Source organism: Myxine glutinosa, chromosome 5 (assembly GCF_964187855.1).
Source record: "Myxine glutinosa chromosome 5, kmMyxGlut1.1, whole genome shotgun sequence".
NCBI classification, from domain to species: domain Eukaryota; kingdom Metazoa; phylum Chordata; class Myxini; order Myxiniformes; family Myxinidae; genus Myxine; species Myxine glutinosa.
In genome coordinates this window covers 12,767,302-12,794,979 of record NC_136265.1, presented here as the reverse complement: position 1 = coordinate 12,794,979, position 27,678 = coordinate 12,767,302, and the positions used below count along the sequence as shown (strand labels likewise).

General features: G+C 43.1%; 2 protein-coding genes across 3 annotated transcripts in view; one reads left to right on the top strand and one right to left on the bottom strand.

Moving 5' to 3' along the window:
- Nucleotides 1–27,678, bottom strand: part of TBCD (tubulin folding cofactor D) — a 181,548-nt gene that overhangs the window by 74,801 nt on the left and 79,069 nt on the right. Inside the window, exon 14 of one of the 2 annotated variants that reach the window (XM_068117801.2) lies at nt 21,897–21,938. The exons of the other annotated variant lie outside the window; for it this stretch is intronic. Coding sequence (XP_067973902.2) covers nt 21,897–21,938 — 42 coding nt within the window. The remainder of the gene's footprint in view (nt 1–21,896; nt 21,939–27,678) is intronic. 2 annotated transcript variants of the gene reach the window in all.
- PRR35 (proline rich 35) lies at nt 10,617–25,349 on the top strand. Its single transcript, XM_068117803.2, has 4 exons — nt 10,617–10,752; nt 22,504–22,661; nt 22,854–23,979; nt 24,292–25,349. The coding sequence occupies exons 3-4, from the start codon at nt 22,952–22,954 to the stop codon at nt 24,869–24,871; spliced, it is 1,608 nt and encodes a 535-aa protein (XP_067973904.2). The 5' UTR covers nt 10,617–10,752; nt 22,504–22,661; nt 22,854–22,951; the 3' UTR covers nt 24,872–25,349.

Here is a 27,678-nt window from a genome sequence, read left to right as displayed (position 1 = left end):
GGGCCCAAAAATGACTGTCTTGCACCTTCGTGCCATGTGGTGGATCATAACTACCAAGTTTGGATGAATTTCTGCCCGACCGTTTAGGAGGAGATAGCGTGACGGACAGACAGACGGACAGACAAACTGCAATATCTCCCCCGTTTTTTCTTTTCCAAAAAGCATGGGGGGGAACACGTCACGTTGTGAATTCCAACAATGGTAACCAAAACTTTGGGCCGACCAGAATTTGGGGGCACACCCTGGACACCGACGGCGTCGCCTCGGCACGTCGTGGTCACACATCATGCTTTGGAGAGCAAAATACAATTAGGCCTTGATGGGCAAAATGGTGTCTTCGTGTGTCAAAGTTCGTTGTGCCACAACATTCTTGAGATAAAATAGAAATTATTTACACCTACCGCATGAAACCTCCTCCGAGTGACAACGAGCTGCAGAATTCAAACAGCACGTTTACACCCCGAGGGTCAGACGGCTTGGGTTTCCAAATAAAGTAATCCAGCCGTACAGCAGGTGGCATGGTTAATAGAATCACTATGAAGTCATAAACTGGAACATCAAATCCACCGGCCCAAGGCCCAAAAATGAGAACACGCGATCATTCAAAAATAAATAAATAATAATAATAATTACCAAGGTGTGAAATCCGCAAAGAGTTGTTCGGGATGGCAGCTCAAAGCAAACCCGAGGGTATCAAAGCACCTGGTGCGTACAATGTACACTATATGTTTCTAAATAGTCACGGCTCCAAAAAAAGTGGGGGAAATGTATGGATTCATTAGATCGACGCATTTGGCCTTCCCATCTGAGCATTTCGCTCATGAAGCTGTGACCACGGGTTCAAATCCCAGGCACAGTGTTGACCACCTGTCCTGCCGAGCGACATCCTTCTCGTTCACACAAACTTGTTATTCGCATGACAGGGCGTCGATATCGCAGAACGTTCGTGTCTTTTGACGTTCTGTGTACAAATTGCTCGATGAAGCTTATCCAGGCCACATTGGCCTTAACATTTGCTTAGAAATTCGGTACAAAACACACGCCAATGGCATCCGAGGCCGACTGCTTGCAGATATCATATCCAATGACTCGTTTCCATATATTGGAAACCGTCATGGGCTGACAGACACATTGATGCATGTCCAAATAGTATTTATCATACAGGATGTTCGTTCCATGGTGTGTGATGCACCATAGAACAGCCATTTTAAACTATGGACAATTTATACAACACAGATTATTTAAATACACATCCACCTCTAGCTCACCTGGAACGAACTTCAGGGGAGCTTATGCGATGGTGCGTTGTCCGTCAGTGAGTCAGTGAGTCAGTGAGTCAGTGAGTCCGTGAGTGAGTCCGTCAGTGAGTGAGTCCGTCAGTGAGTGAGTGAGTCCGTCAGTGAGTGAGTGAGTCCGTCAGTGAGTGAGTGAGTCCGTCAGTGAGCCAGTCAGTGAGTCCGTCAGTGAGTCCGTCAGTGAGTCCGTCAGTGAGTCCGTCAGTGAGTCCGTCAGTGAGTCCGTCAGTGAGTCAGTCAGTGAGTCAGTCAGTGAGTCAGTCAGTGAGTCAGTCAGTGAGTCAGTCAGTCAGTGTGAGTCCGTCAGTGTGAGTCCGTCAGTGAGTCCGTCAGTGAGTCCGTCAGTGAGTCCGTCAGTGAGTCCGTCAGTGAGTCCGTCAGTGAGTCCGTCAGTGAGTCAGTCAGTCAGTGAGTCAGTCAGTGAGTCAGTCAGTGAGTCCGTCAGTGAGTCGGTGAGTCAGTCAGTCACAGTCTGTCCGTCAATCAGTCAGTCAGTATCAGTCTGTCCATCCATCAGTCAGGTCGCTAGTCCGTCCGTAAACAATTGAAAATTCTTCTCCGAAACCGCTGATGGGATTGCGACTCAATTTGGCACAAATAATATTTGTTGTGGTGTGACTAAAGTTTGTACACGGGGGGGGGGGGGGGAAGAAAAAAAAAAAATCGGGATCAAAGGGGTTTACCGGGGTCAAAGTGGATCCAGGTTTGACCCCCAAAAATAGGAATTTGCTTTTTCCTCTGAAACTACACACACTATTTTGATGAAACTTCAACACAACCTTAATCACCCATGATGTACCAATGTTTGTTCATGGCACTAAGAAAATCAAAGTCTAAGGGGGCCCACTGGGGGTCAAATTGCGTCCAGGTTTGACCCCCAAAATAGGTGTTTGCTTTCTTCTCTGAAACTACACACGCAATTTCGATGAAACTTCACGACAACCTTAATCACCCATGATGTACCAATGTTTGTTCACAGCATTAGAAAGATTGGGGTCTTAGGAGGTATATGGGGTTGGAGGTTGTTGGAGATTGCCCCCCAAAATAGGTATTTTTTTTGTTTGTTTAAAGTCTTATGATTATGTGAGTATGATGCGACATGCTGCCCTGTCTTCTAGAAACCATTGACATTGGTTTAAAATACCTTTAGTCGGTGCAGTACACTGTTTATTCCACCAGGTGAGCACCAGGGGTAGTACCCATATGTTTTTTTTAACATTCTATAATTTTTGCAAATATCTCTGCAATGACGGGAGAGCAATTTCCTTCCGTCGTTTCGATGTCATCACTGGTTTAAGGTGTGGAGCAAGTAATTTTATAAACATGCCACAAATACCACATTTAAAACAAATAGACGGATACCGAGAAGAATTAAATAAAAAGACAAGAAAAACTTCTTTTTTGCAATTGTCAAAATTAATTTAACAAGTCTTCTGTTATTACAAATGGGACAACAACAACTGCTTACTCAACCACTGAAGACTATTCAGGAAAGAGGACACGTGCGATATCCTCAAACAAATCATACGATCACACTCTGTGGCGTTACCTGGATCCGAATCCGAACTCTGAATCTGGGAGGTCGGTGCTTTGAACCCTGGCCGAGGACTTAAAAATGGTACGTGCCGATTCCTCGCTTGAAACTCAGCATTTAGAGGATAGAGCATGGATAGACCACATGGGCTGGGTTCCCAAAGGAAAGGAAGTGGGTGGGGGTGGAATGCCCCGCTCATCCTGGAAGGAAAAGCACTGCCACGAGTTGGCTTCGCTCGACTGCATTCCCGCCACGGTCAATGGCTGTCATGTTACAAAAGTGTGTGTCTGTGTGTGTCTGTGTCTGTGTCTGTGTCTGTGTCTGTGTCTGTGTGTGTGTGTGTGTGTGTGTGTGTGTGTGTGTGTGTTGTGCGCGTGTGTCTTTTCCAAGAACCTGAGGCCAATTTCACTGTTCGAATCCTAACTGCAACAGCATAGCCAAATAGTCAAACGTTCATGGAAAAGGCGAGAAGGCAATTGGAGTGGTGTCCTCAAAACGCAACCAAGTTTAACCAGAAACCGAAGGTTTTATTATACCTCCACAGACAAAGTTGCCGGCGGCATCATGTTTTCAGGTTGTCCGTCCGTCCATCCGTCCATCCGTCCATCCATCCGTCCGTCCGTCCGTGATAGGTTTTCGTTACCGCGATAATGTGAGAACGGCTGAAGGGATCTCTTAGTCAAACTTGGTGCAGATATGTATTATGAGGTAAAGATGAACTGATTAGATTTTGAGGTCACGAGGTCAAAGGCCAACTGTCAGAGGTCATGTTAGGTTATAATACTGTTACCACGATAACTTGTGACCCAGTGATCGGATTCTGACCAAATTTGGTACACTGATGTAAAGATGAACTGATTAGATTTTGGGGATTTTGGGGGCAAAGGTCAAAGGTCAATGTCCGTAATAGGTGTCTATAGCTTCAGAACGGCTGAAGTGATCTCATTCAAACTTGGTACAGGTATGTATAATGATGTAAACATTAACTGATTAGATTTTGGGGGCAACGTTCAAAGGTCAAAGTCCGAACAGGTCTATAACTTGAGAACGGCTGAAGTGATCTCATTCAAACTTGGTACAGGTATGTATAATGATGTAAAGGTTGACTGATGAGAATTTGGAGTCAAGAGGTCAAAGTCTGTAATAGGTCTATAAATAATCAGATTGTTCAATCCAATATGGCTGCCGAACCACGTGACCGATGACATCATTTTTGTTTTTTCTCCAGCAATTTATCCCAAGATGACCTTTTGACCTCAAAAATATGTAGGATTTTGTCGGACCATGAACTCTTAACATTTGGTGAAGTTTCGTGAAGATCGGTTTAAAATTGTGACCTGTAGGCAAGTATAAGTGAGCAGACAAACAAACAAACACACAAACCAGAGTGATCAACATACTTGTCAAAAAAATTTTTTTTGCCAACTAACAAACGAACCCAAATGCAATACGCTCTCATCTGACGAGAGTTATAAAAATAAAATAAAAAAGAGAGAAAGAGAGAGACAGAGAGGAACAGGTAGGGGGCCTTTGTCTTTGACTCTATCATCTGTTGTTGGGGGGGAGTGGGGTGGGGACACTTAAACCTGCAAATGAGGATTGGGGCCGGTGGGGACACTTAAACCTGCAAATGAGGGGTGGGGCTGGTGGGGACACTTAAACCTGCAAATGAGGGTTGGGGCCGGTGGGGACACTTAAACCTGCAAATGAGGGGTGGGGCTGGTGAGGACATTTAAACCTGAAAATGAGGAGTGGGGCTCGTGGGGACACTTAAACCTGCAAATGAGGGGTGGGGCCGGTGGAGACACTTAAACCTGCAAATGAGGGGTTGGGCGGTGTAGGGTAGAGTCCCTTTATATACAGAGTTGCGACATAGAGGGTCCGGAAAAATCTAGTCACATGATTGCGTGGAGCCATTTTGAGTCCATCGCGGACAGGATCAGGATCGGATGCATATCGGTCAGCGTTTTAACGTTCCCGCTGTACGCAGCGTTCTCATTCGTGTTTTACATCGATTTTACGACAAAATGACAGGTTGTAGCGCCTGTGGGTGCACAAATAGAACGGAGAAGGGATTCAAGATGTATAGATTTCCATCAGATGCTAAAAGACGGAAAATCTGGGAGAACAGAGTCAGTCGTGTTGGATGGAAAGTAACTTCTTCGTCAGTTCTCTGCCAGGTCAGTGTGATGGTGGTAATGGTCCCATATGTGTACGTACACACACACACACACACACACACACACACACACACACACACACACACACATAAAGTGCTCGCTCGCTGCTCCATCGATCTCCTCCTCCTCCTTCCACCCTCCTCCTCTTCCTCTTCCTCTCCCTCCCCCGCCTACACATCTTTTGTAAGAAAAAGACATCAACGCAGACAACAAGCTGCACAAGCAAAGAAGGGGGTGAACTTGGCAGCAAGAGCATGGCAATGAGACAATTGGCTGCAAAAGTGAAATAGATATTTCCATTGGACTTCAGTTGCAGGACTGCAATGTGCTGTACACCTACAAGCTAGCAACTTACGTGGATAATTGGACTAAATAATCATTTTGAAAATGTTATCATTAACATTTTCTCTAATATGTTATTTCAACAGGGAATAATACACATATCCAAGTTATTTTAAAGCTATGGACTAACATACATTTCAACATGATATTTCTGAGAGGGAATGATTGTAATATTGATTGCAAATTAAATAAATGTACTGTATGAATATCTCGCAAAGGAGCTCTTTATGAATGACGAGAATTTGAGCATGTATAGTTGTATACTCTGTTTTGAGGTACATGAATCAAAACGTACAAATTGTTGTTTATATACATGTACCAATGCCCTCTGCTAAAGGCACTTTCCTGCCTGTGGTAGTTAGTACTCCAACAAGTGAATGACATGCTTTGTTTTTAACAAAATTATGTAATTTGCTATAAAAGTGGAAGGTTACAGGTTCACGGTTTGAGTATTAATCGTAAATGAGTTCAAAGCCTTTCACAATGGTCTCTGAGACCTTCGTAAAACAAATAATAAAATAAGTTTTATTTTTTGTACTTTCACATGGAAGATAGGATTATTGTCATTCAAAATTTTCAATGATACTTCAGAAAGAATTTGCTAGAAACCGATTCATGCCAGTGATACAGTTGTATGCCACAACTGAGAAAGGGGGGGGGGGGCATGCATTGAATGTATGTATTTGTCTCTGTTGATTTGAATGTGAGGACATTAACTTGTGTTTGTGTGTGTGTGACTTTCAATTTATAATTTGTATGTGTGTGCATTAGCATATGCGTGTATGCGTGTATGTGTGTGTGTGTGTGTGTGTGATTGTAAATATGTAATTTGTATATGTATTAGAGAGAGTGTGTGTGTGTGAGAGTGAGAGTGAGTGAGAGTGAGTGAGAGTGAGAGAGAGTGAGAGAGAGTGAGAGAGAGTGAGAGTGAGAGAGAGTGAGAGTGAGAGTGAGAGAGTGAGAGTGAGAGTGAGTGAGAGTGAGAGTGAGTGAGAGAGAGTGAGAGAGAGTGAGAGAGAGTGAGAGAGTGAGAGAGAGTGAGAGAGAGTGAGAGAGAGTGAGAGAGAGTGAGAGAGTGAGTGAGTGAGAGTGAGAGAGAGAGAGAGTGAGAGTGAGAGTGAGAGTGAGAGAGAGATAGAGGGAGAGAGGGTAAGAGGGGGCCAGGGGTAGGGGGGCTAATCTATTTTTGGTGGGATTAATATATGATCGGCAACATGCAGCAAAGTTTAGATTAATAATTTAAATATGAAAATTAAACAAACACAAATATATACCCACACACGATAAACAAGGTCAAACAACTGCAGAAATACAAAGATAACTCTTAACATTGTATTGTACATGTACATGTATAAGCAGGGAGGTGAGAGTTCGAGTCTCGCTCTCGCCTCCCTGAAATTAAAATGAGGGTGAAATAAGCAGCACGTGTACCTGTCTAGTTCATTCCTTCTTTGTCATGGTTCTAAATGTCTGTGACTGTTAAATCACAACCAGCTACGTGATTTTCTTCTTTATCATATGGCTCTTAGTTGTCATAAATCTTCTATTTTGTCATCTTCACATAATTTGTTCATTATCAACATGGAAAAGACCATTCCCATCTCTCATACATAGAGAACATAATGGAATACACGGTTCAATGCACTAGCGCCATACGGCAGCTCCGCACTGAATGGACTCAAAATGGCGTCAAATCGTTAGTTGTCGCTACTCTATAAAGGGACTCTAGTGTAGGGGGGGATGGGGAGGGGTATGGGGAGAGGGGGGAGGGGTATGGGGAGAGGGGAAGGGGAAGGGAGGGGGGTAGGGGAGGGGGAGGGGAGGCAGGAGAGGAAGGGGGTTCATATATATGCTGGTGGGTGAATGTGGCGTTTATCACGTTTCTGAGTTAACTGTGATGCCGATCAGGAAGAAGAAGAAGCCGTACTACCAACTTTGTACATTTCCGGAATTGTTTGATTTATTTGTATTCAAATGTCTGGTGATCGTTTTGTATTTATTTATGCATTAATTATGCGAATGTGTACTTGTATATAACTGTCATTCATTTTAAAAGGCTTCGGCACTATCGAGCGATTTTTTTTTTAACTCCAAAAAAACCTTTTTTTTTCATAAATCTTTTTTTTTGGCCTAAAACACTCCCAGGCACTCACTGATGAACCTCTGAAAGTTCGACGAAGATCCATTCAGCCATCTCCGAGAAAAATGGAGACACAGACAGACAAATACACATCTCTCTTATATTATATATATATATATATATATATATATATATATATATATATATATATATATATATATATATATATATATATATATTGTTGCGGATATGAGGACTGTATATTTTTTTGATTGTGTGCTTTATTATTACTAGGGCATTGCCCGTACTATATCTATATCTAAAATTATATCCCCCCCCTCTATTTACATGAAATGGTTTGGTCCAAAGCGAACGGCTTCCGGAGTTTGGTAAAGAAATCGCCATCGCGTGCACAAACGCGCAGGAAAGCGAATGAATCGCAAATTCGTTTTTATTAGTTTTAAAACATAGTTTAACGCCAACATAGTTTGCAAACGTGAAATAAATGAATACGCTCTCAAATGTGCCATCCGAGGCAGAGTGTGTCCGCCACGTTCGGCACACGCGATAGTTCGCTGCTCTCTGATTGGTTGAATCGTTTTTTGGACATAGCTCGGTAAGTAATTGTCCGATTAATATGAAACCTTGAAAAGGCACATCCTCGGGTCCCCAGCAATATACCTGGCAAGTTAAAAGTATATCGGACCCGTGGTTGTCGAGAAACAGCGGTCACAGACAAACAAACGTACAAACGTACAGAGATTACTGGAATTATAGATAGATTATTATTGTTTATTCTGCGCCCCCTGCCTCCGGAGCTGTGTAAAGGTAAAAGGGCATCCCATAATTAGTCCACAAGCATACACGTCAGCCAATAATAGAATACCCCTGTTCGATAGTTATATCTTATTCTGTGTTTTAGGGTAAGGCTGTGTCTCCCATTAATTGAAGTACTCCATTGCACCAGTGAAAGAGAATAGATCCCCTTTCATTCCCATCCCCAAAATCTCCATTTCCTTTCACATCCCCTTTCGTCATTGCCAAGCCTCGATTGCCAATTACATCCCCTCCAAAACCACCATTGAACATGTGCTCGGGTCGGGGAAGAGGGGCGTGCCCGCCCGTCGTCATCAAGGGCGGAGCCAGAGGGTCGCGTGACCAACCAGGGCCGAGGTGAACACACCGATGGGCGTGTCCTGAAGGCCGGCGGCTTGATCGCCGGAGGCGCTATAAAGGCGCGCGCGCAAGAAGCGTGGGGTGGTCGGTGGTGAGGAGTGAGTGGACCAAGAGAGAGAAAGAGTGGTTGGACCAAGAAAGAGAAAGAGTGGTTGGACCAAGAGAGAAAGAGTGGTTGGACAGGGAGACGTGCAAGAGTGTTGTTGAGTTGAGGGTTTGGACCAGACGAGTCAGACGAGTCCTGGAAAAGCAAGCGGCGGCCACAGCAGCAACAACACCCAACAGCCGCTTGGGGCCTGGACGGCGGTTTTGAGCAGGGCCGCGAAGGAACGGCGGCTGCTAAACGCGCTGATCGTGCTGCAGGACCCCCTTGGATCTTCCTCTCCCTCCAGCCATCCACCTCCTGCCTTTCCACCCTTCTTGTGTACGTGAGTTTGTTCTGTGTGTCTTGTCCCTGGGTATTTAATTAAGTCTGTATAAGCTAGTATTTGCACTGTGTCACCTGCGTCTTATGTGTTGTAAATAAACATGACTGCTTTCTTTTTGCTTGTGTGTATAATAAATCCAATTACTCTTCTGTCCGTCTTCTCGTCTTATTCCTTTTCCTCTTTGCATTTCGTCGTTTTAGTCTTTTCCAGATTGGGCAGCTGCGGTGCGATACGGCCAAAGTTCTGGGTGAATCGGGTGAGTCGGGGAACAACTGTTCGGTCGCGGAGCCTTCGCTCGGCAAATAACATCTAAACCGCGATCCGTAACAATATATATATATATATATATATATATATATATATATATATATATATATATATATGTATGTATATATATTCAACATACTTGTGCAATGTTGTCCCGTGAGCGTTACATTCCTCGTGCATTGTTATATTTATCGATCACACCCATCTTGACAGAATGCTTGCAGACACATGCAGTATCAAATTCAAAAAGTAATACATAAAAAGGTCTACAGCCACCCTTTTTGGTGATTCAGCGAAACCATTGTGATTGAAATGAAAAGTAGGCACCTCCCGTGGGATCGAAGGGGTGGGCTAGGTTACTGTGGATACACGTACAACCAGAACGGCACTCGGAGTGCATACCTCCGCCAGGCTGACCAGTTTACGCTTTGCATCCCACCAATAGGCCATATCTGGATCCAGATCTTCACCAAAATCGAATCAGTTCGTCCTCGTCACACTCCCAGCCTGTCCACCAAGTTTCATCCAAATCACAACTTTTTGACACATCATGCTCACAGACAGACAAACAGGTAAAGAAACGGGGTGAAAACATAATCTGCATCCACCTTAAATGGTGGAGGTAATTATACCTGTCTGCTTACAACCTGACTTGAGGCCTGTCGCAGTTTGTTACGAGCTTGGGGTGTCACCTTGTAGCATGCTTGATAACTTGACTCGTGGATAGAAGGGTATTGCACTTTACTGGCTCCTGTTTAAACTTTCTTATGCTACAGTCTCTGTTGTTCATCATCATCATCCCAGCAAAAACTTTCAATTACCTTATAACCCATCACCTCTTATCGCATCTCCAGCTCACCTGAACTTTTCTACATTAACGCAGGTATGTCAGATTTTCTCATCCGCTCAATCAACCTTCATCTGCTCCTTTCGTCTGTTCTATCGACATGTCCGCGTGTCCTTACTTAGGTTGCTCGTCTGTTCGCCCTTCGTCTGAATCGCTCCACCGTCGACAGCTCTTCCATGAGCTTTGCTTCTCGCAAAAGAAAAGAAATATTAAATACATAAAAAGTTGATTGAAGAATCACAACCAGTGATGCACAGCCCTAATCGGAGAGTGGAAATGTGTCATGTTAAGGAAAACCTCCCCTTCGGGCAAGTGATGTGGGGGTTAAATGGGGGAAAAAGAAAGAAAGAAAAAAAGGACAACAACAAGAATAAAAAGAAAAAGGATTCCCACAGGTAAGGCATGTCTCTCATGATTGTGGAGGTGGTGTGGTGGGAGGGGTCTGGAAGCCAGGGGGTTGGGTGTGTATCTCTGGCACCGTCAGAGGTGTGTGTACCTGTGTGGGTGAAAGCAAACACGTCAGATATTCGTTCGCAACGCCAAGGAGACGACCTCTCCACCACGTCTCCCGGCCACGTTGTTACCTGACAAACCACTGCCCAGGTAAGCTCTCTGCATTTTTTTTTGGTTTTTCTGTTGGTAAAGATTTGTGTGATTACACAAAGGCAAACACAACCGATGTTGGATAACTGAGAGCGGTCGCGGACAAACCGACGGTGAGAAAAACATTTGGTAAAAGTTGCGTTTTCTCCATTGTATTTGATAAATGGCTCGTTGAACCCGCACGCTCGGAAGACTTTTCCATGCACAAGGGAAACCTGATCCACTTCAAAATCATTGTCTGGGCTTTGCATTCCAGCTTCTCAAAGGCGTCACATTATGAGGCAAAGGGAAATATTTGAAAAGAGCATTTGTATGCAGCGTCGAGGCTCGCAGACGAGGTAGAACACAGAGCGGATCAGGGTGCAACAGAACGAAACAAGAGCAGCACACCGTAGAGCGCACACCTCCACCAGGTGAACAGTTTACGTTTTGTATCCCACTGATGATGGGTCGGGATCTGGATCCAGACCTCAACCAAAATCTAATCGGCTTGTTCTTTTCATAACCAGCTCATCCACAGAGTTTTGTGTTACAACTCGTCCACAACTGTTTGAAATATCAAAGTACATGTTGTTGTTGGACCCATCTACATACAAGTAGGCCCCATCTACTACCACATCACATACAAGGCTTTCATCCGCAGCTCAATGGAATACTGCTCCCCCCTCCGGGCCGGTGCTCCTGCCTCACACCTAGCTCGTCTTCACGCTGTTGAAACCAAAGCATTCAGAATCATTGGAATCTCCCACGATGAAGCTGATTCTGAGGGCCTTTCACTCACTCACCGCAGGCAGGTTGGTGGTCTTTCTGTCTTCTACCGACTCCTCTCTGGCCTAGCCCCCCCCCCCCTCCCCAGCCCTGTCTGTGCTCTGTCCCCCAAATATTCCTGCAGGACGCACAAGATCTGCCAGCAATCCTCTTATGGTGAAACTGCCAAAATCAAGACTGTCTGCTCACCTTCACTCCTTTACTCCTCTTTTCTCCCTCCTCTGGAACAAACTCCCCCACTCTCTTCAATCCCACTCCTCCCTCCAGGTCTTTAAAACAGCTGTTCACCACCATCTCTTATCTTCCCCCATCCAAAACCTTGATCTTTTCTACCCCCGCTAATTCATCCCAGATCCACTTTTTTGAAATACCGACTTCTTTCCTGGAAGTCCTAACAGTGTCCATGTGATTTATACCTCTTCCCCCCTCCCCCTTTACACGCCTCCTCCCCCCAAGCCCTCCCCCTCCCACAGATCTCCCGATATCCCTGCCCTCTACTGTTGCACTTGTGTGCTTCCCCCTCTCTCCCCATCTTGTCTCCCGCTCCCTTGATCATTTCTTTTTTGTGCGTTTGTTTTTATGCGATTAATGTTAGCTCTTACACGAACCTCGACCTTGTACACAAAAAAATAAAAAATAAAAATCTCTCAATGGTGAAGAATCACTTGAAGTAAAAACTTGTATCCGGATCTGGATCTTAACCAAATTCTAATCTCTTCGTCCTTGTCACAAACCCAACCTGGACATCAAGTTTCGTCCGAATGCGTCCATAACGTTTTGAGTTATCCTGCTCACAGACAGACAGACAGACAGGGGTGAAAACATAACCTCTGTCCACGTTCGGTAACGAACAGCAGGAAAACGGGAGGGTTAGACAAGAGCAGGGTAGAGGTACAAAATAGAGGGAAACTCAGAGAAATCCGGCATGGGTGGAGGAAATCGGGCCTTCCTTCAGTCGAGCAGCCATAAACATGTTGTTAAAGCGAGAGCCGTTCAGGATGCAGGCGTGTAGCTACAGGAATTCAAAAAAAAAATCGGAATTCTCCGACACCCTGAACGGGTCTCTGCGCGATGCTCCGACCAGTGAGGAATTTTCCTTTTACTGACTTTGAGAGTCAAAACATCTTCGTTTTGGAATAAAGTGAAAAGCAAATACCAATAGGCCGCATGCTTTCCTTATCTCGTATCTCGTCAAAGATCCCGTCTGAATCTCCAATTATGACCTCCTAAACCACGTTATGGCTGCATCACTTTGTCGGTGCGATAAAAGTTTGTTTATCCATTTCTGTGTTTAAAAATATGTCAGCTGTGATGATGCAATGAATGGGAACAGGAAAGCCAGCATAACAACCGTGCGATTGCGAGAGATCGCAGGTGACGGGACTTTTTACACAAAGGGATAGGTTCACCGCACAAAACATGCTTTATGACGTCACAAACGGTTATTTGGGGGAAATATACAATGATACACAAGGGAAGGAAAAGCATGCGGCCTATTTATCATTGGTGTCTGGTTTTTAACCCGACTCGGTGGTGTGATGCGGAGAGCGTCCGCTCCGAGTCCGGGAGGTCAGTGGTTCAAACCCCGTCCAGGTCACACCAAAGACCTTTTCTTATGGTACGTGCTGCTTCCTCGCTTGACGCTCAGCATTTAAAAGGATACAGCACGGACAAACAATGCTGGGAAGGCAATGGCAACCCACATAGTATAACCCTTGCAAAGAAACTGCTTGGGCAGCACTGACACTCTGTGGAGAGTGTGAAACATCAAATTTGGTTTTGACTTTTTTTTCCCAAAATGAAACCGTTTTGACTCTCAAAGCCAGGAAAAGAACGATTCCTCATTGGTCGGTGCTTCACATCGAAAAACTTTCAGGATCGTCAGAGAATTTTGATTCTGTTCTTAAATCCCCCCCCCCCCCCCCCCTTCCCATGCCTCCCGCCCCAAAGCCCTCTCCCTCCCACAGATCTCTCGATGTCTCCATGTCTCTCGGTACCTGCTCTCAAATGTTATGTTTGTGTCCTTCCCCCTCTCTCCCCATCTTGTCTACCGCTCCCGATGTTATTTGTTTTATGTGTCGGTTTGTCTGTTTGTCTTTCTGTGCGATTAATGTTCGCTCTTTCACGAGCCTCGATCTTGTATACAAAAAAAAAAAAAAAAAAAAAAAAACTGCTGCAGCTATACGTCTGTATCCTGAACAGGACAGGCTTTAACAACAGGTGTATGGCTGCTCGAGTGAAGGACGTCACGAGCATTGCAACATCATTAGTATACGTACGTCTAGCATGGCCTAATCGGGAACATTTATTTATTTATATATTGCATACAAAGTCTAGTCTTGCGGAGGAGCCAGAACAGAATGGATGAAGATATAACAGAACAAAAGGAAGCACACCAAGAGCTGGGGTTGAGGGACAAAATAGAGGGAGACTTGGATCAATTAAGGGATGTGGGGAAGAATGAGAGGTCGGGGAGGACATGTGTGTGGACAAGATGGATACAGAAGCCTTTCAGGACGGAAAAGCTGGAAACCTTAAAAGAAGAGGGCTTGGAGGAGAGGGAGCAATTAAACGGGGGTAGAAAGGATCATGGTTTTGTATGGGGGATGATCTGAGCAGTCTACCTTGTCAATTAAGATAGGTCCCACCTGATGACGCACCAATTAATCCGAATCAAATTTGTACTCCCCCCATTCCAGCCACACATGGGAAACTTGATCTCGCATCTTAAAAAGTAGTAGCTTTGAGCAGCTACATAAGGAGGAAATATTTAAGGCAAAAACAAATCCAAGACACAAGGGTCGGCCCTGAGGCAATCCTGCAACCAAAACGGCACACTTTGGCACAAGTCAGAATCACACCATCACACTTATACATGTACGAGATGGGTGCGATGGATGACCTGTCAGTTTTAAAATAGAACACAATCTGGAGCAGAGCTTGGAGCATGTGCAGGTGTGATCGCTTTGTTGTATTCACCGCGTCAAAAAAACAGCCTCAAGCCCCGATGCGAACAAGCTAGGCCATCACCACCTGGAAGCTTTCACAGCCAACAGGCCTAGGCATTCATCATAATCAAGAGTGAAAGTAGTCTAACGATATTAATATTTGCTCAGTAACATGTCTGCCTTCAGGATATCCCCACCTACCCTCGGTGGGTCCACAATAATCAGCCGGCAAGTCTCAACAAGATTACACACCAAAAGTAGAACAGCGCTCGGGAGCGTGCTGAATAGTTTACGTTTTGTATCCCACAGTTCTGGATCTGAAGAAAAATCGAATAGGCTTGTTCTTGTCATAATCCATCCAGAACTTGAGATTTCGTGATTATATATAATGGGAACAAGAAAGCCAACAGGACAACCGTGCAATTGCGAGAGATCATAGTTGACTGGAAAGTTATAGAAAGGGATAGGTTAACGTTCACCGCACAAAACACGGTTTACGACGTCACAAACGGTTAATTGGGGGAAATATACAATGATACACAAGGGAAGGAAAAGCATGCGGCCTATTTATCATTGGTGTCTGCTTTTTAACCTGACTCGGTGGTGTGATGCAGAGAGCATCCGCTCCGAGTCCGGGAGGTCAGTGGTTCAAACCCTGTCCGGGTCACATACATATATATATATATATATATATACATACATATATATATATATATATACATACATATATATATATATATATACATACATATATATATATATATATACATACATATATATATATATATATATATATATACATACATATATATATATATATATATACATACATATATATATATATATACATACATATATATATATATATACATACATACATATATATATATATATACATACATATATATATATATATACATACATATATATATATATATATATATACATACATATATATATATATACATACATATATATATATATACATACATATATATATATATACATACATATATATATATATATATATATATATACATGTATATATATACACATGTATATATATATATACATACAGTCACGTGAAAAAGTAAGTAGACCCCATGTAAAGTTTTGACTTTTTCAACATATTTCAACATACAACTATTTGATCTTCATTTCAACTATATTGATAGATAAAGGTGATATAATATAACAAATATCATGAAACATTTACATTTTGTAGTCCATTGTATAATTTAAATAAACATAAATGCAAATTTCGCATGTGGAAAAAGTAAGTACACCCCTACATTTATCACGACTTCAAATACCTAAAATTAGAATCAGGTGCACCAGCTCAGGTGCAAATGATTAGAACATCGTGACAGAGGACCTTGGAGGAACCTGTCTTATTTAAACCTCAGACATTTAGTTTGGTTTCCTCTTTGTTGTTGAAGTGTGCGGCATCACCATGCCAACATCAAAAGAGCTCTCTGAGGCCTTCAGAAAGAAGGTTATAGATGCCTACGAGTCTGGGAAGGGATTTAAAAAGATCTCCAAACAATTTGAAATCAATCATTCGACTGTCTGAAAAATCATCTACAAGTGGAGAAGATTCCAAACAACTGCCAACTTGTTCAGGCAAGGCCGCCTGAACCCGAGAGCCCGAGCCCAAGAGCCCGAGAGCAGACCGCAAGATGCTGAAAGAAGTCTCGAAGAACCCCAGAATGTCATCACGGGACCTACAGGTAGCTCTTGCCACTGTTGATGTCAAAGTGCACGAGTCTACCATGAGAAAGAGGCTGCACAAATTTGATCTACATGGGTGGTGTGCCAGGAGGAAACCTTTGCTGTCCAGAAAGAACATCACGGTAAGACTAAAGTTTGCCAATGAACACCTGGGCAAAGACCAGCACTTCTGGAACAATGTGCTCTGGACAGATGAGTCAAGGGTAGAGCTAATTGGCCACAGTATCAGAAGACATGTTTGGTGAAAACCAAAGACAGCATTTGACCACAAGAACCTGATACCAACTGTAAAGCATGGTGGTGGAAATATTATGGTTTGGGGCAGCTTTGCTGCATCAGAGCCTGGGCAGCTCACCATCATAGAATCCACTATGAATTCTTCATTGTACCAGAGGGTGCTTGAGGATAATGTGAGGCCATCTGTCGGAAAGTTGAAGCTCAACCGAAGGTGGACCTTGCAACATGACAATGACCCGAAACACACCAGTAAATCCACCAAGGAATGGCTGAAAAGAAAGAAATGGAGGGTTCTGGAATGGCCAAGTCAAAGCCTGGATCTAAATCCCATCGAGATGTTGTGGGGGGATTTGAAACGAGATGTGCATGTCCTGGTGTTGGCTTAGCGGTTCGGGTGCCGGCTTGGGATCCTAGGATCCTGGGTTCGAATCCCGGTCGATCGCTGAATTAACGCTAGGGGAGTTGACTCAGCCTGTCATCCTTCTGAGGTCGGCAAATTGAGTTCCAGCTTGCTGGGATGAATGATCACGGTTTGTACCCCGATTTAGAATAGGTACACCGTATCCCTGCGCACCGTAATAGCATGACCAAGGGTTGGCGTCAGGAAGGGCATCCGGCCATAAAAATATTGCCTCAAACAGGGAACCATGATTGTCATGGGGCCCGCAAGGCTAACTCCCGCTCGAGCGGGGAAAATGGCCTTAAAACGATCATTCATTCATTCATTCATTGTGCATGCAGTGCAACAATGTTTTGTTGAATAAATTGTTGCAAAGTCAATTTTTCAGTTTTTTGTTCAATTAGATCACCTTTATCTGTAGATACTGTTTAAATGAAGATCAAATATTGATATGTCCACATATGTTAAAAAGATTTTTTTTAAACATTTCATGGGGTGTACTTACTTATTCCACATGCAAAATTTGCATTGATGTTTATTTAAATTATACAATGGACTACAAAATGTAAATGTTTCATGATATTTGTTATATTATATCACCTTTATCTATCAATATTGCTGAAATGAAGATCAAATAGCTGTATGTTGAAATATGCTGAAAAGGTCAAAACTTTACATGGGGTGTACTTACTTTTTCACGTGACTGTGTGTGTGTGTGTGTGTGTGTGTGTGTGTGTGTGTGTGTGTGTGTGTGTGTGTGTGTGTGTGTGTGTGTGTGTGTGTGTGTGTGTGTGTGTGTATATATATATATATATATATATATATATATATATATAATATATATATATATATATATATATATATATATATATATATATATATATATATTACGGTAATATATATATATATATTACGGTGGTGCTCAAAATAATTTTTTTTAAATATTTACTGGGACATGGCTTTATGTTGTTCCTTTTGTTCCAAAATGAAAAGACACCAAATATGAAAGCAATCTGATTTTATTTAGGGGTGCCACATCAGCCTTCAAACTAAAGGTGTCTACAAAACTTTTCTATATATGGATCGAAAGCAAAACCAGAAGTTTGTTTTATGAAAATCCACCCTCCACTCACTTTCTTTGTATTCTAGCAAACACAAGTTACAATAGCTGCACAAATAGCACTATATTGCTATGAAAACTCAAATTCAATGATAACAATCCAAATGTTCAGTACATAAAATGAAGAGACACCATATCACATAATATTAAAAAACCCAAATATAATGAGAAATGTAACTCCTATTTCTGGGCCTGTTTCACCACTGTTGCCTTCTTGGCATCGGGGTACATCTTCCTGTGAGCAGCAACAACTTGGAGCAGAGCTTGCTTTTGCTCTTCATCCTTTGTAAGGAGCTTATTGTAGTCTTGTATCAATGCGACACCCCTTTCTGCCCTGTCGTTCACCACGACTAAGCCACTGGCGGCTTTCTTTGCTTCCTGAAAGCTGGTTTCTTGCTCCCATGAACCAGGATCCTTATCCATCCAATCAGTTGGGGTCCCTAGGATGCTGAAGAAATGCTTGGTGTGTTTTGTTATGAGGCCAGCAATTGACAGGGCGGTTCCTCGTTTGATAGCTGGTCTCTTTGGAGAGGGGTTTTCACCGTCATTTTTCAATGCTTCAATCATATTGATCTTGCTTTCTTTGTCAATTCTGGTGTCAAAGAATGCAAATGCCACTAGTACTGGGCTCATGTACCACGTGTGGCGGCCAAGTGCCTTCAAGGCTGCCTGAGCCATCTTCTGATTGATTTGTTCAAACTTTTCCAACTTCTTGAGGAGGTTAATGTCATTCAGGGGAGCCTCAATAGCTTGTGGAGCCCGAAACCAAGCCTGTACATACACAAGGCAGACAAAAATGTTGAAGGCTCGGAGTTCTCTCGCCTCTCGAAGTGTCAAGTGGAACTCTGACCGAAACATGAACACCTGTAGTGAATATAGTGCTTTTGCCATCCATCTGGCTCTGTGCATTGCTCCTGGAGCCATGATCCGGATTCCACGAGGTGGGATTCCTCCCATGTAGATGACAGTCAGTTCTAGGAGTTCACGATAATCATCTCGTGGCTGCTGATCTTTCAAACACACAAGAGCAAATTCCAGAGCTTCATCCATCATGTCATTGTTCTGTGCAAACTCAGCTGCCGTATCAGGATCTGTGAATCCATTTTTTGGTTGGTGATGGGCAATGGACGGCCACTTCGCCTGAAACCGCTTAAAAAGCTGGATGTCAGGGCCTGATGAAGGACCGAAAAGAGTGGTGAAAACATCTCCCAGAATGATTTCGTGCGCATGATGGCGGCAAGCCAAATGAATTAGTTCAGTCTGTAGCTTCTTTTCAATGAGGACAGCAGCCCCTCCACGAACACCTGAATTGCTGGCCGTTGTGTCAAAAGACAAAGCCTTCACCTTGCCCACAAGGTTCCAGCTCTTCAGTGTGTCCACTACAGCGGTTGCCATAGCTTCTCCTCCCCCGTCAGGTAACTTGGGAACATTCAACAGCTGCTCCATTCCATGGTACTGGTTGGACACAAGGATTGGAAGACGATTCACCTTCACATGCACAAAATCTCCAGTGACATCGGGAAGAAGCTTTCCATCCCAATGGACCACTAAAGGACCCTGCACATTATGATGAAATGCTTCTTTTATTTCGTCCATGGTTTTGCATCGATGCATCATGCGATTCCGCCGCACTGTCCATCGGTTCAGTGCCAACTCTGCAGGATCCCATCCTACTACTCTACAAATGGATGCCAAGTTGTGGACAGCCATTCGGTCACTTGTTTTCGTACGATACAAAGAAGCTGCGACTTCAGGAGTGACAATGTTGATAGGCCTTCTTTTCTTGGGACGAGATATCCCACCATCAGATGATGAAGAACCAGCCTGTGCCGTGGTCTCAGAGTCAGAGTCTGAGTCTGTGACTTCCATAGCAGTAGCACCCTTCATGACCATTTCCTGTCTCTTATTTTCCTTCTCTGCCTTAGTCTTCTCCTTTTCTTCCCTTTCTTTCTTTCGCTTCGTTTTTGCTTCCAACACAGTGTCTACAGATCCCATTGAAGCCTTCCTCTCTGAGAATTGATCGTGAAGAAACTTCCTGTCCTCGGGGTTGGTGATTATGGCCTCCGAATCTGCATGCCTAAGATCAAACGTCTTCTCCAAGGAGGCCTTGACGGATGCTTCCTTTTTCTCTTGGGTCGCACCACCCCACTTTGCACCTTTTTGGAGGCTCCTCCATTCTTCATATAGCCTCTCCAAACGATGGATGCAGTGCTGCTTCATCGTTGTAGGTAGGTGAGCTTTTTCCCAGAACTTCACAACCTCTTCAATGGTGAGGGTTGCACTCTCCCGGGCAGTGCGATTCTCCTTCTTCAGGTGATGGAAAAACAGGACAAGAGATTGATGCACAGTCGGGAGCTTGGCACCTTTGATGGCATCTCCAGAAGTGGACCCAATGAGATACACATTATCCTGAGCCCGAGTTTTCAATGAAACACTGGTACTAGCACATGCCATATCTGCAAAATAAGCAAGAATGTGGGTAAAATCCTGTTAATTCTTACTCCACAGGGTCACTCTCTACAAAAGAGCCACAGTCAATAAGTTAGGCCTACATATTACACACTAAAAAAGCGTACACCTGACCCCAGGAACCTGTACAAAACATGCATGAAAATTGCCCAGATAGTGATCATAGGAAGTCTCAAAACTGTATGTATAATATATTGTATATAACTATATATATAATGTATAATGTGTATTTATGTATATTGATTATTTAATGTATATTTACTATATATTTATTTTTAATATTATATTTAATGTATATATATAATTACCTTCGCAAAAGCGGAAGGTTATGTTTTGATCGCTGTGTATTTATTTGTATGTCTGTGTGTGTGTGTGTATGTTATTCGCATAACTCAAAAAGTATTCAACCGAATTGCATGAAATTTGGTGGGATGATTGGTTATTATACGGGACACATTTGATTAGATTTTGGGAGCAATCGGGTCAAAGGTCAAGGTCAAGGTCACGAAAAGGTCAAAATCGTATTTTTGTTGTTCTGTTCCCTACACTCCCATGCCAAGTACAGAACAGTAGCTGCGGCGAAGGTATGCGCTCTACCGAGTGCCCGTTCTAGTTATGTATTTATTTTGTGTATGTACAGCCCAAAAAATGGGAATTCCTATTTTTGCATGGGGGAAAATTCATCACTGATGTGGCACCCCTAAATATTATTGGATTCCATTCAAAGTTGGTGTGGTTTCCTTTGACACCAAAAGGAACAAAAATAGACCATGTCCCGGAGAAAATCTGCATTTTGATTTTTTGAAGCCCACCCTAATATATAATATATATATATACATATATATATATACATATAAATATATATAAATATCAATATATAAATATATATAAATATCAATATATAAATATATATAAATATCAATATATAAATATCAATATATAAATATCAATATATAAATATCAATATATAAATATATATAAATATCAATATATAAATATATATAAATATCAATATATATAAATATCAATATATATAAATATCAATATATAAATATCAATATATAAATATCAATATATATATATATATATATATATATATATACATATACATATACATATATATATATATATATATACATATATATATATATATACATACATATACATATATATATATACATACATATACATATATATATATACATACATATACATATATATATATATATATACATATATATACATACATATACATATATATATACATATATATACATACATATACATATATATACATATATACATATATATACATATATATACATATATACACACATATATACACATATATACACATATATACACATATATATATATATATATATATATATATATATATATATATATATATATATATATATATATATATATATATATATATATATATATATATATATACACACACACTCACCATGTGTTTGTATTGTGGGCACAGACAGCTGTTTGTAGTTTTCTGTAAATAAAAATAAAAATAAATCTCTCATGGATGCATGCACTGAGGGAGGTTTATACAGACTTGTACAAAGTTTGATTAAAATATCTTTAGCTGTTCTCAAGTATCACATTTTTACCTGACATGACTTCTGACCTTTGACCTCTTGATGCTGAAATCTTGTCAGTTTGTCATTGCATCATAACATATAGTTATACCAAGTTTGGTCAAAATCCCATTGCTGGTTCACAAGTTTGCGTGATGACATAATTTTTACCGAACGTGACCTGTGACCAATACCCCATAATCTAATTAGTTCATATTTGCATCATTATTTATACACATTGTACTTGCACCAAGTTTGACTTAAATCCCTTCAGTTGTTCTAAAGTTATCGCGGTAACGAAAACCTTTCACGGACACACAGACTGATGGACAACCCAAAAACAATAGACAGGGGTGAAAACAACCTCCATCCACCTTCGGTGGCGTAGGTAAGAACAAATCACCCAATCAGAAACGTGAATGGTTGGTATGAAGGAGGTCGCATGAAAAATAAAAACGCTCTTCCTTGATATTTTCACAGAGAACGTGGAAAACGCTCATCGTTTGCATCCTCTGGCTCTGACAACCAAACATGGCCAAATCAAACTTGTTTTGGAGAGCTAACGACATCATCTCTGGTGGACCCCAAGTGCCATGGTGAAGAGCGTTGGCTGCTATATCAGGGTGACAAGGAGTGAGGTATGAACCACATGTCAACCTCCTGTAACACTGAACCCTGAAGAGCTTTACCATCCCAGCGGTCAATAATTCCACTACCCTCCATATACTCTAAAAACTAAATTAAAAATTGTATTCAGAGTAAGAACATCATTCGATTGTTTAAAAAGTTTAAACATGACAGCTTGTTTAAACGATTTTATTTATCAACAGGTCAGCCGTATTGTATTCGACACGGCTCGCAAGCCACAAAAAAGGAAGACTTGCCGAAGCACTGACGGTGGAAGTCCAACAAGAAAGAAAAACCGACCATGACAAACAAGGCAGCGCCAACAACCGAGTCAAACGTGACGAGAAGAGCAGGCCCGAGAATGCAGAAGAAACCCAAGAAGCCGCACTACATCCCACGGCCACAGGGCAAGCCGTACAACTTCAAGTGCTTCCAGTGCCCATTCACGTGCCTCGAAAAGTCGCACCTGTACAACCACATGAAGTACAGCCTCTGCAAGGACTCGCTGTCGCTGGTGGGAGACGCCAAGGCGTTCAAGAGTCAGGAAGAACAGACCAGAAATGATGAAGACTGTCGGAATGATGTTCGCACCAATGAGGGCTTGAAGCAGGAAGTAAAAGATGTGAAGATTACTCAAAGCTTGTTCGACTTCTCTCTGCCACAGCAAAGGCAGGTGATAACAAAGCAAAATACGCACTCAAGTTCTGCTGAGGCACACTTGTTTGGGAAGACCTTCTCACGTCATTCCGCTAACATTCGACAGGCCGCTGCACCAGTTAATCTGGGCAAAGCCTCATTTCCAAAAGGTGTAACAACACCCAGACCGAGCTGTGCGTACTACCCCGTCCTGACAGTACCGGCCCATGTGGCTAACCCTTTCACATCGCCGCTGTCGACACCGTTCTATCTCCATCCCACCAGCCTGAGTGCAGGCAGTCATGGGGCCAGCACAATGTTTCGAACAATGGCCGACGCATCCAGGGTAATACCAAACAAAACATTTTGGCCACAAATGAGAGAATCGTCCCATCAAGCAACAGGTGACCTTGCATTTACTTCACTGGAGCAACTACATGGCCGCAAAGTTCCCACAATCGTACTGACACAAACAAACGGGGATTCCACCGCATCTTGCCTGGGAAACCCCACTGCCACCAACTCCCCGTGGCTTTCCTTCAAGTCAACGGGTACACTTGACACGACATGCGGTGGAAAGCCTCCTTCCCCCAGTGTCCATTCCACATCCCCTTACAGCACCCTGAGCAGCTGCAGCGACTCACCACAGAACAGTTCTGACCCCGTATCTCCCAAACACTGCTGTTATAGAAGGTATGTTGTGGCGTTTCGGAATGCATGCTTAATCCAAGGAAAGTGCTAACCATAACCCTAACCCTAACTATACATGGCATGCTTACCTCTTCTTAGATCCAATCGTGTTGTATGCGTGTACAGGTATTCCACATTTGCCACCAAATCCCCATATTTGTGAAACAATTGTGAAATTTATTGCCACATGCCCCTTTCTGCATCCCAACAAATACCTTGCAGCTTCACTCCACACAAACCATACAAATCCAGGTGCAAACTGTTCCAACTGCCAAGCTACGTAAACTCACACCTGATACCCCCACCCTTCTTCAGCCCGCAGCGTCTCACGAGCACAACAGGCTCGGCCAGAGCAACCTCCCTCTGCGGACCATCGTCAACGTCCAACCACAAGGACCCGAGCTGCCTGATAGCTCCACCAATCTGGCAACAGCAAGCAGAAAAGGCCAAGACAGAGCTCGCCGTTATCATGACAGAGTATGAACGCTTGCGGTGTCAGGTAAATCCTGGCAAAGGCAGCCACGGACACAAGGAAGTGGAGAGTGGGGCTCAGTTCGATGTAAATGAGCGTCTGCATCGAGTGCGGGAGGAGCTGGAGAGCTTAAAACAGGCATTGTGGGCCCCGCCTGAAGCATCCCTGCCGCTGGATCTCTCCCTGCGACACTGCACCAAACATCACAATGACCCGGAGGACGAATGTCAAAATGACGGAAAGCTGGCGAAAAGATGCAGCATGTCTTTCTCATTGGATTATCCGAGCAAAGCTGAAGGATTCAACAACGCAAAGAACGGTCATGACGAAGCACGGAATGACTCGCAGACCAGGACTGACAATAACCGAGCAAATGTACTCCCTGCCTACCCACAGCAGTGGACAAAACACCCAGGCAGGTAGCACAGACATTGTGGAGCAGATCCTTTCGGTCACAAATCATTGTAAATAAATCAAAGGAAGATCTGTTAAAGGGTCATGTACAAAGTCTTAAAGTGGACAATCTAAGGCCTCGAGATGACTTCAAAAGGAAATTTAAACCTCAATGGTCCTGCTTGCAATGGCAGTTTTGAGTTACAAAGCAAACCCAAATGTGGGTAGTGTCCTTCGTCACCACATTACAATTCCACATTGCATCATGTGCCCTTTTTCCCATGCAGCAAATCATACGCGAGTGAACCGAGTGGGCGTACATACATTGCCAATTAACCATTGCTCATGTGCCCTTTTAAAGTACAAATCATTCACACAGGCAAAACTTAATGTTTCTCAGGGGTGAGTTCACCCACACCCCATCATTATATTGTTCTGAGAAATCGTTTGAAATGAGCACAAGGAATGTGTGAGGTTTGGCGAGCAGCACAATAAAAAGTATTTATATTTTTGTGCAGACATGCGTGATTTATCGAGGATGTTAAAATCCCGACTGACTGCATCGCTCAGTTTTGGGATTATAAAAAAGAAACTTTGCACCAAATGGTTCAGCAGAAATTGCAGTGAAAAATGAGGGTAAAAGAATCAAGTGAAAAACGCAATGCGTCCTCAATGTAAACATTTTCAATACATGTATCGAGGTTCGATGGGATAAAACAATGAGTTGTTGTTTTAACGGGCTGACAGGATATCCGAGAGGGACACATACCTGCCACTAATCCGTCTGGCCTGAATTTAAAACCCGACTTAGCTATAAACTGTTTCACAGGCTGGGTGATTCATCGACATGTGTGCCGTCCCTCGGATGGATGTTAAACTGGACATCCCATCTGCTGGCATTACTCGGTGGGCATTTAAGATCCCACGGTGACCTCCACGAAGAGTACGCCAGCCATCGCCCACACCCAGAATAAATTACAAATTCCTGCCCAAACTACTGCCGGGAAGGCAATGGTAAACCACCCAGAACAACCCTTGCCAACAAACTGATCTTGCGGTACTGAACCTGTCTTCGGAAAGAACATGAAGTGGGACAAATCGTTGTGGACCCAGATGGAATTAAAGGAAGATGGAAGAGATATATGGAAATGCTGTTGAATGCAGAGAATGAATGGGATTGAGAGTAACACAGTTTTAGGACCGGCAGAGAAGATAACTGAGAGGGAAGTTGAGGAAGCGATTAAAGCAATGAAGAGTAGAAAAGCGGGAGGGCCGATGGGAGTTGTGGGAGATATGTTGAAGGCAGGAGGAAGTTGGGATGTGAAGAGAATGACAGAGATCTGTAATCTGGTGGTGAAAGAAGGCCGCATTCCAGTGGATTGGGAACTGAGTACCCTCGTCCCTCTATACAAGGGGAAAGGTGACCCTCTGGACTGTGGCTCGTATGGAGCGATAAAGTTATTGGAGCATGGAATGAAGGTATTGGAAAGGGTATTGGAGAGGAGGATAATGAAGAAAGTGAAGATTGACAAAATGCAGTTTGGATTTATGCCAGGAAGAGGAACGACAGACGCGCTTTTTATTGTGAGGCAGTTGCAGGAGAAGCACATGGAGAAGAGGCAGAAGTTGTTTCTTGGGTTTGTTGATCTGGAGAAAAGCATTCGATAGGGTTCCACACGAAGTTGTGTGACATGGGCATTGAGGAAGTCAGGAGTGGAGGAATGGTTGATCAGAGTCGTGATGGCAATGTACGAGAGCGCGCGCACAGCTGTAAGGATGAAGGACGGGAACAGTGGTGAGTTTGAGGTGAAGGTGGGAGTGCATCAGGGGTCGGTACTAAGTCCACTACTATTTGTAGCTGTGATGGAGGTGCTGGCTCAGAATGTAAAGGAGGGTTTACCGTGGGAGTTGTTGTACGCAGATGATCTGGTGTTGATTGCGGAAAGTATGGATGGACTGAAGAAGAAGATGAACAAGTGGAAGAATGTATGCAGCCAAAAGGTCTGAAGTTGAATATCGGAAAAACGAAGGTGATGACAAGTGGTAAAGCATGTGGTGGGGTGGAAAGAACTGGGAAGTGGCCGTGTGCTGTGTGCAGGAAGGGTGTTGGAGTGAACTCCATTCAATGTACAATGTGCGCTGAGTGGGTTCATCAAAAATGTCGTGGTCTGAGAGGGTCATTAACCAGTGTGGCAGCTACATTCAAATGTAAGGTGTGCACAGAGGGAGCTGCATATGGAGGGAATGTTGAGTTGGATCTTGGAGACGGCATGAAGATGGAAGGTGTGAAAACATTTTGCTCCCGAGGAGACATGCTGAATGGAGAAGGTGGATCAGACTCGGCAATGGTTGCTGGAGTGAGATGTGCATGGAAGAGGTTTCGGGAACTGAGTGGCGTGCTGACGAGGAGGGGAGTGTTGTTGAAGCTGAAGGGAAAGGTGTATGCTGCATGTGTGAGAAGTGCTATGATTTATGGGAGCGAGACATGGGTAATGAACGTAGAGCAGCTGAAGGGAAAGGTATATGCTGCATATGTATGAGAAGTGTTATGATTTATGGGAGCGAGACATGGGTAATGAACGTAGAGCAGCAACAAAGGCTGGAAAGGGTGGAAATGGGAATGGTTCGGTGGATGTGCGGAGTATCGTTGAGAGAGAGGAAGACAAATGATGAATTGCGAAAGATGATGGGAATATTGCCTGTGATTGATGCTGTGAAGAGGAACAGGTTGAGATGGTTTGGTCGTGTTGAGGAAGGATGAAAGTGACTGGTTGAGAAGAGTGATGGAAATGAATGTAGAAGGAAGTAGGGGATGGGGAAGACTGAGAAAGACTTGG

What these genes read in the sequence shown, in the direction of transcription:
- PRR35 (XM_068117803.2), top strand. Translation starts at nt 22,952, where the DNA reads ATGACAAACAAGGCAGCGCCAACAACCGAGTCAAACGTGACGAGAAGA. An exon ending in AAACACTGCTGTTATAGAAG is followed by an intron (nt 23,980 to 24,291) that starts GTATGTTGTGGC and finishes ACCCTTCTTCAG; the next exon opens with CCCGCAGCGTCTCACGAGCA.